Source organism: Pangasianodon hypophthalmus, chromosome 8 (genome assembly GCF_027358585.1).
Source record: "Pangasianodon hypophthalmus isolate fPanHyp1 chromosome 8, fPanHyp1.pri, whole genome shotgun sequence".
In the NCBI taxonomy this organism is placed as follows: Eukaryota; Metazoa; Chordata; class Actinopteri; order Siluriformes; family Pangasiidae; genus Pangasianodon; species Pangasianodon hypophthalmus.
The window spans coordinates 24279194-24289250 of NC_069717.1; the positions used below are offsets into that span (position 1 = coordinate 24279194).

The following is a 10057-nucleotide window of genomic DNA, read 5'->3' on the forward strand; positions in this document are numbered from 1 at the left end:
CTTTTTGTACATGTGAGACATAAAATTTAAATATCCAACCATGAACATTTCTGTGTTTCTGGTTATCAAAGTTAGTTTTGGTTATGTTTCCTATTATTTCCTAAACCAGTGTTTCTTTATTCCGATCTTCAGGATCCACATCACTAAAGGGATTAATTCTCTCCCTGCCGTAACACATCTCTCTCAGGTTCATCAACAGGGTGGGGCCAGACAGTAAAGAGGAGAGTGATACACGCACAGACAGAAAGAACGCAAGAGAGAGAGAGAGAGAGAGAGAGAGAGAGAGAGAAAGTGTTACAGTGAGTTATGGTATTTTGCTCTAGTCACAGCATGTTCTTATATTGCTGAAACTGATTTAAAACAATTAGCAGTGGAATAAAAAACAGGTGCTGTTCACTTCTGGTGGATTTACTACTTATTAACAATCAAACCCTAAACCTTGGTAAGATTTGACACAGATGATTTAACTACCATTATACCTTTTCAAGTATATTTCTTCTTTTTACTTCTTTTAATATTTCTTCTTCTATTCTTCTTCTTCTTCTTCTTAATAATAATAATAATAATAATAATAATAATAATAATAATAATAATAATACTAGGGCAAACTATAATAAGGTTTGGTACCCTTTTTTTTAGGTAAATTTATATTAGGAGTACAAGGAGTCTTGTAGTTTGTTTCAGTTGAGTTAGAATTTACAATAGGTTGTAACTCGGTGCTATTGTTCCTTTCTATATGCATTCCACCTGCCAATTACATTTATTTCTTTTAAGTAAATAGACCTTTTAAGGTGCCAAGGTGAGTTTTAAGATACCAGTATGCCATTATAGTAATAAAGATAAATACTGTCATCTCAACATACATTTTTTTTTCAGTTTTAAAGTGTTAAAGATGAAAATTATTTGACTGCGCTCTTTCTTCTCAGAAAAACTGTAAACACTTGTTATTTACACAGCCTTCTGTGTTATGCACCAGTCTTAGCAGCTTGTCCACATTTTTGCCTTTTGCAACAAGATAAACAAGATAAATATTTGTTTGACAGACAATGCAAATGCAGAATTTCAAGTAGTCAAATGCATTAGAAACTAAAATATCGGCTTTGCTTCTCAGTGAGCAAGAAGAAACATTTCCCTTATACTGTGATGACTGAAAATGTAAAACATATATTTCTTTATTTAAAATAAATGCAATCAAAGAAAAGTATTTACTGGATTGTAATCACACATTTTCACGATATTTGTGATTGACTAGCTGTTGAATAGTGTATTGCAATAGTGTACTTTTATTACCTATACTGGTATATCCACAGATAAGCACAATAGACTGCTCTTAGGAACACATTGTATGAATGTGAAGGCAGCTTTCAGTATAACAAACTGGAGGTTATTTTAGTTTAGCAATGCTCCAGAACAGTGCAGTGTCCCTGGCGCTAGGTAACCAGAGCAATGATACAATGCAAATGCAGAACAGATGAATGCAAATGAAGAATTTCAAGTAGTCAACTGCATTAGAAAATAAATATCTGGTTTGCTTCTCAGTGAGCAAGAAGAAAGTTTAGCAATGCTCCAGAACAGTGCAGTGTCCCTGGTTCTAGGTAACTAGAGCAATGATAACAAACTGAGTAGAAAGATCTTCAGCTGCTACATTCTGGACCTATAGCAACTTACACAGCAGAACAGCCAACCACTTTGTATCATATATCAACAGCGTGATCATGGTAAGAGGTATTTCCTATGTCATCAATAGAATAATGTGGACTGCTGAGCTTGGGCTTAGTACGCATTTGAAGGAGTCAAGATAGATAATTGTTAAGCAATGCTTGTGCATTTTAACACAAGAGATGTTAGCACCTTCCCGTCACACCACTGACAAGGTCATATTTGACTAGAAAGGAAACAGCACTGATGTCTCTGTTGGTTCAGATCTATATACCCCTGTCCAGCTCTTTAAATATGGTCTGAGTGATGTCTTTTTAATCTAGTCTTAATAAATGAATTTGGGTTTGATATCGAATATTAACAGGAAAACTATTTTGAAGACAGAGAGCAATGTAACAGATAGCTCTGTCACGTGCCATATTTGTGTATACTTGGCACTTATAAAATGCCAGGAAGGTGTGGTTGAAGTAGGCATGACAGTAAGTTAACATCAGATCAGTCCGATGTTGAGGGGCAAGTCCAGGTTATATGTTCACAGTTTAGCAGTACATTCAGTAGGTCAGTGTTTCCACAGGAAATCTTCAGGCCCTACCAGATCCACATTTTTGCTCTTTGCCAGCGCATTTGTATCAGGTATTCAGTGTCCTTGATAGCTTGATCCATACAGTCTTATATACACTCTATGCTTGGTACAGTGCGGAAAGAACTGGGGAAAAGCATAATGTGAACCGTCTGTGGGGAAGGGAGCTAATGACCAGTTTAGGAATCACTGTAATAGGTAACAAGTGCAAGACTCACAAAACTAGTAAGAGCTCTAGCTGCTACATTCCTGACCTGTAGGAGCTTACAAAGCAGTACAACCAACCACTCTGTATCATATATCAAAGGCATGGTCATGGTGTGAGGTATATCCACAGATAAGCACAATAGGCTGCTCTTAGGAACACATTGTATGAATGTGAAGGCAGCTTTCAGTATAATGGACTGGAGATTATTTTAGTTTAGCAATGCTCCAGAACAGTGCAGTGTCCCTGGTTCTAGGTAACTAGAGCAATGATAACAAACTGAGTAGAAAGATCTTCAGCTGCTACATTCTGGACCTATAGCAACTTACACAGCAGAACAGCCAACCACTTTGTATCATATATCAACAGCGTGATCATGGTAAGAGGTATTTCCTATGTCATCAATAGAATAATGTGGACTGCTGAGCTTGGGCTTAGTACGCATTTGAAGGAGTCAAGATAGATAATTGTTAAGCAATGCTTGTGCATTTTAACACAAGAGATGTTAGCACCTTCCCGTCACACCACTGACAAGGTCATATTCGACTAGAAAGGAAACAGCACTGATGTCTCTGTTGGTTCAGATCTATATACCCCTGTCCAGCTCTTTAAATATGGTCTGAGTGATGTCTTTTTAATCTAGTCTTAATAAATGAATTTGGGTTTGATATCGAATATTAACAGGAAAACTATTTTGAAGACAGAGAGCAATGTAACAGATAGCTCTGTCACGTGCCATATTTGTGTATACTTGGCACTTATAAAATGCCAGGAAGGTGTGGTTGAAGTAGGCATGACAGTAAGTTAACATCAGATCAGTCCAATGTTGAGGGGCATATGTTCACAGTTTAGCAGTACATTCAGTAGGTCAGTGTTTCCACTGGAAATCTTCAGGCCCTACCAGATCCACATTTTTGCTCTTTGCCAGCGCAATTGTATCAGGTATTCAGTGTCCTTGATAGCTTGATCCATACAGTCTTATATACACTCTATGCTTGGTACAGTGCAGAAAGAACTGGGGAAAAGCATAATGTGAACCGTCTGTGGGGAAGGGAGCTAATGACCAGTTTAGGAATCACTGTAATAGGTAACCAGTGCAAGACTAACAAAACTAGTAAGAGCTCTAGCTGCTACATTCCTGACCTATGGAAGCTTACACAGCAGAACAACCAACCACTCTGTATCAGAAAAGTACTTTTTGACCCACCCACAGACTTGAGCTAGCTGTAGCGGACACAATCAAGCAGTACAGAGACCGTTTTCAGTCCCCCACGAATAAATTGTACTGATTTTATCACAGCTCTCCTTAGAGTCATCAAGAGCTAAGTAAGACTTTTCCAGTCATGTCAGCCAAGTTATTTCATTACAGTAAATGGCCTCCAGTGAACTCAGAGAACTCTGTGGTGGTCTTTTCCTAATGGTCCTTTCTAAATCTAATATTGTTCTCTATCCCCTAAATGTTACATAGACATGCAAAAGCCTGCACAAGTCTTGACTGTGTTGTTACTAGGAATACAGTATGCCCAATCCTAACATAATGTACTCTAACTGCTACAGGTGATGCTACTAATAGTTTTGCTGATGGTTTTGCTGGTGGTTTTGATGAGCCAGAAAGCCAGAAAGAGGAGATCCCGGAGGTTGCTGTTATCTGCAGCTTGGTTGTGTTTACTGATTCTCTTGGTCTCTCTGATCATCCATGAAAAGGCAGAGAAGATTTACAAATCACTGATGTTCAGAAATGATGAAACTCCAGAAGACGAGTGTGACTGCAAGAAAATTTTACAGGGAGACACTGATGAGATGAAATGCGCTAAGATTCTGACCATCACAAAGAGCTTTAAGAACATAACCCGGATCACTGATGAACAATATGTCGAGCAGACAAAAGACTGTGAAAAGTTCCGTAGGACTCGTAAGTACCTCCCGTTCCCACTGAGTGAGGAGGAAGAAGCGTTCCCAGTGGCATATTCCATTGTCATTCACCACAAGGTGCAGAATTTCGAGAGGCTCCTCAGGTCCATATACAGTCCTCAGAATTTCTACTGCATCCATGTGGACAAAAAAGCCCCTGAGTCCTTTATGAGGGCAATCAATGCCATTGTCTCTTGCATTGATAATGTTTTCTTAGCTAGCAAGTTTGAAGAGGTGGTCTACGCCAGCTGGAGTCGCGTCCAGGCTGACATCAATTGCATGAAGGATCTTTACCAGGCCAGCAGTCGTTGGAAGTACTTCATCAACCTGTGTGGGCAGGACTTCCCCATCAAAACCAACCTGGAGATAGTGCGTGCCCTTAAAGCACTAGCTGGTGCCAATAGCCTGGAGACTGAGATCACACCTCCTAATAAGGAGTACAGATGGAAAAAAAGATACCAAGTGATAAATGGCAGAATCCAGATGACCTACCAAGACAAAGTTCCGCCACCCTTTGGCATAAAGATATTCTCAGGTGGTGCATACATAGTGGTGAGTCGTGATTTTGTGCGCTATGTACTTGAGGACCCCAAAGCTCAGGTGTTGATATCATGGTTCAATGATACATACAGCCCTGATGAATTTATTTGGGCTACAATACAACGCATCCCTGGTGTCCCAGGGTTTCTCCGTGCACACTCTAAATATGACATCACAGACATTTATAGCATCTCCCGGCTAATCAAATGGGCATTACATGAGGGGGCATCCGATGGAGTGTATCCTGCCTGTCAGGGTATTCACATACGGGGTATTTGTGTATATGGGGTTGGGGACCTGCTGTGGATACTAGCACAGCACCATTTATTTGCTAATAAGTTCGACACAGATTTTGACCCAGTTGTCATTCGATGTTTAGAGAAGTACCTCAGACACAAAGCGCTAGAAAAGTATCATTAATTGCGTACATACTATGTCATATTTGGTGGCAGGATAAATAGGCACATTTTGGTTATCTAGTTAAAATTTGTTTATAAAGCCCAATATCACAAGCAGGTCTCAAGAGGGATTTTTAGGGTGTTAACACCTGCCAACCTGCCAGTTGTAATCAAGAAAACAAGAAAAAAATGTAAAAGTCCATAACAGACCCTTCATCATGAGAAAATGTTCACCTTAGGGTCAAGGATAAGAAGTAATGCCGTACTCTGCTTACTGTATAATTGGGATAAGCTGTACTCACGCTAACATGCCGCTCCTAAAGCTTAACAAAATCTAAGATATTTTGTAATGCTTTACTTTTTTAAAAAAAGAATTACTGCTCATAAATGCGTTTAAGGTGTCACCCAGAAGAGGATGGTTTCTCCTCAAAGATTCTCTGTTGCCTCTGGCTTGATCATTAGGGATCTAAATCAACATCTGGATTCCTGTATAGCTGCTTTTGTGAAGATTAACAGGAAAAAAAAAACAGCATGTATTATCTGTATTGTCTTTACCAATACAGGTGCATTAATAGGAAACCTTACATAGTGAATAGAGGTTATGTTTTTGTTACATTCAAACAATGTACACCTGAGTTCTAGAAATCATAGAATATAATGTAAATAGATCTATGATAAACCAGAGGGTTAACGTAGTCAACAGCACACAAACACACACTCTAACGTGTATGCAAACCCAACAACACACTCTCTGTCTAACCATCTTTCCCTCACACTTGCACAACTGTATACTGACCTACCATACACACTCGTGTACATTCAACTGGGACTCTTACCATCTGTCCTGCTCAGTGATTTTCCTGCAAGATAAATAGAACACAGTGGAACATTTCCATTTTCCTTAGTCTGTATGTAATAAGCATTTTTTTTATGCGAATGTCTATATATTGTTTTTTTTGTTATACCTCATTATATCTATTGTAATACCATGATAAACTTATTGTATGAGTTTAGTTGTAGACTTCCTAGTTTAGAAGATGCACTGCTGCTGAAGTTTAATGAGAAACATATTAACGTGTTGAGAAAGCTACTATTAAGAGGTGAAAAGAAGAATGGTCAATGTATTAACAAATGTTTATAGTAAGAGTAAGATATTCCTTTATTTGTCCCGCAGTGGGGAAATTGCACATTATAAAATAAGACATATGTATGATTAAGAAAATCTTGGTACTTCCTGGCAACATTTTTCTTTACAGTTTTCTTTTCTTTTCTTTATAGTGCTGTTGTCCTTTTTTGGTGAAGCAACATTTTACAGTCCATAATTATAAATCTCACCTCCTTGTGTTGTAGTGCAAAGCTATAAATTTATTGTTCTAAGCTTTATTTTTTTTTTCTTTCAAAAGAACTGACTCAGAAAGTTATAACTGTCATCTCTACACACCCACAAGCTGCTTTGAGACAATGACCTTTGTAAAAAGCGCTATACAAATAAAAATGAATTGAATTGAATTGGTTTGCTAGATATTGTATTATATGATATTTAACCAGGGACCAGAGAGATGAGTCAATAAGTAGCATAATAGTGGAGAGAAACCATAGCTGGGGTTTGTAACAGTTTTAGCTTTACCCATGTTGCTTAATTCCCGTAACATCATATATGTTTCACCATCACTCGCAAACGCAATATAAAGCACAGCTAGACTAGCTATTTTATGCTAAATTAATTTTCCCCATTGACAGGCAGTTGAATGGAAAGTTAATGAATAATGTAAGAAAGATTCAAACTTACCCCTGTGCTGTATCCCTTTGTGCATTTCTCTGTAATATTAGAACATTTTGCATGCAGCTGGACTTTAAAATTGATCCCGGATGGAAAAGTTGCCCGCACTGGGTGTAAAGAATGCAGTTGGATGAAGAAGTGCAAGTGTCAAAGCACAGAGAGGGGTAGAGAGAGACCCACTTTTTGATTAATGCTCCCTAAATTAACTGTTTACTCTGCAGACTCCCAACATTCTCAGATTATGATAATTTTGTGACAGGCAGAGAGATTGATGCTTGAGAGCTTGTTTTAATTAATGGTTTTGTTTGTCTCCAGAGAATGGTTTTCTCTTCCTTTGCTGTTGTTTTTTTTTTTTTTTTAACATTTTGTCTCTTGAAGATTGACTGCTATGTAATGGGACCCCCGTGTGTGTTTAGAAAAGTAGAGAAAAAGTATCTACAGTGATTAATTTATGTTTGAAGGAGAATGGTACATGCAGAAATGTTTGCTTTTAAGTTTTATGTGAGGGGAAAAATGCGAGTTTTATGAGTTTTTGGGAAATTAGGAAAAAAATGAAATCAGTTGCAGTTTAATTGCTAATTTGGTCTGTGTATATAGCGTAACGGTTAAGATTTTAAATGTTCTGGAGTTGAGTATATCTTATCTTAAGCAACTAAGTGTTAAATAACTTTAAGGCAGTTTAATTAAAAATGTTGTTTGTGCTCTTGCAATGATGGTTAAAACATGCTATTTTATGCTTATAACTTATTTAAATGTGTGATTGTATAAGTTTGTGGATACACTTGATTGTCATCATACCATGATTTATTAATTTCACAATTTTGCAATCATAATTTTGGAGTTATGTTGAATTTAAGTCATTCATACACACACATATATATATATATATATATATATATATATATATATATATATATATATATATATATATATATATATATATATGAATACATGTGTGCGTGTGAAAGACAACACAACTCCAAAATTATGATTGCAAAGTTGTGGAATTAATAAATCTTAAACAGATACACTGGCATGATGACAATGTGTGTGCATATTATTATTCTTTTGAATGGATTTATCAAAAAACTGACAAATAGGAAGAAATAAACCCATGTAGAAATACAGTATCATCAGTGCAGTCCATAATTTTATTCTTGTCAAGGCATTTGAGTCAGATAACTAGATAACTTTGAAAGAAAGGACTTGTACTGCCACCCACTGGCTGAAGGCTTGGAAATGGCTGGAGTGAACACAGCTTTTAAGGTAAGTGATTTGGTAAAAGGGAAAATAATTGGCTGTAGTCAGTTTCTTTGCTTAATCATAGGTTAAGCTTTAAACATAAATTAGAGTTAACCACCAGGATCTGACAGGATCTGACTCTGAAGCTAGGTGAAGCTTTGCGCATGGTGAATAATAATGCATCTTGGATGTCACTGGAACCTGACACTATTTTTTTTTTTAAATAAACAGCAGAGTGAAAAATATATTTCAAGACATCTGTAATGCCATTTGATAGACAAAATATACAAAAGTACACATGTTACTAAAAGTGCATTCATTTATTTTTTCCTGTCTACATTTTAAAATCTATGATATTCCTGATCTATCTGTGTTTTGTGGCCGCAGAAACCACACGAGACAAGATGAGAATGTGAAGCATATGGTGAGGATGAGAAGAGTGAACTTGACAGGGAAATTGGTATGCAGTCATATTGCATATTACAATTACAGTTATAAAAAATGGGTGCTTTTGTGGGATTCAGTATTATGATCTCTACATAACATTTTCACATTAAGGTTCCTTAGAGCAGAAAGTACAGTGTACAAACTGTAAGAATCAGTCCATTTAATAACTGTTTCATTTTTCATTGAAACAAAATGCTTGAGAATATTCATTTTTATTTCACTGTCATGTATTATTGTCTTTCCAAAATGTCACAGGTTTCCATATCCAAGTTTTCACTACCTAACCACATCAAGACTAGATTCTGACATTTTAGATTTTGAAGTGTGCTTATATATATATATATATATATATATATATATATATATATATATATATATAAGCACACTTCAAAATCTAAAATGTCTATATATATATGAATGCACCCACCCCCCACCATCCACTCCATAAGTTTAGATAGATAAGTAGATTTTAAATAAATAGATTTATTTTCCACACACACACTTAACACACTAACCTCTATTAGTTAGGCCTGATACATACACAAACGTAGGCCTGACTTCTACACAGAGTGCTAAGTGTGATGCTCGCTATGCCATTTAATGAAGACATTTGTGCTGCAATGCTTTTTTTAGTGGCTATGCCACTTATACTACACTCTGTAGTCTGCAAAGTGTCAGCCAAATAAATTTCTTTGCTTTCTACTTTTCAGACACATAGTTTTGATTTCTTGTCAACAGCCCTAGGTTGATCTTGAAGCTCAGGTAAGCTGCTAAACACATGTCGAGCTGGTCAAGCTGATAAACTGCCTTTGCTAGTCAAGTAAGTTTCCTTATTACTTGCCTTATTGATCAAAATTGATTGAACTGAAAAAAGTGTTTGAGTGCTTGTATTTTCTAATTGCTTTACTGTTGTGTTGTTTGAATAAAATAACTTGTCTACGATGTAGAATTAGTAGAAGTAATTCAGAAACTGTTTGACCAGCTCGGCCTGTGTTTTAGCAGCTAGTAGTTGGTCAGAGGAACTGGATTTTTTCAGTAAGGGCAGCAAAGGACATGATTTCTTCTATCTTGATTACACTTATTTTTTAGGGTTAATGGAGCAATTGTATGGTTTACAACTCCAGATTCTCACTTTGATATGTTTGAAGTTAAAGCATTGTATTAGCAAACAGCTACAAAAAGGGCTACACTCGATGTTGTTGGTTTGTCAAATGCAGTCTCTTCAAGCGATGCTATTTAATCTTTAACCCAGCCAGGTTATTTATATCTTTATCCCGCTCCTGTCTCCTTAGTTT

General features: G+C 36.7%; 1 protein-coding gene across 1 annotated transcript; it reads left to right on the plus strand.

Moving 5' to 3' along the window:
- Positions 1-3536: 3536 nt before the first annotated feature.
- Positions 3537-5420, plus strand: LOC113533424 (beta-1,3-galactosyl-O-glycosyl-glycoprotein beta-1,6-N-acetylglucosaminyltransferase-like). The gene has a single exon (XM_026925576.3). It carries the CDS (start codon positions 4005-4007, stop codon positions 5313-5315), a length of 1311 nt encoding a protein of 436 aa, XP_026781377.3. The 5' UTR covers positions 3537-4004; the 3' UTR covers positions 5316-5420.
- Positions 5421-10057: the final 4637 nt, after the last annotated feature.

Coding starts and splice junctions, on each gene's coding strand:
- LOC113533424 (XM_026925576.3), top strand. CDS start 4,005: ATGCTACTAATAGTTTTGCTGATGGTTTTGCTGGTGGTTTTGATGAGC.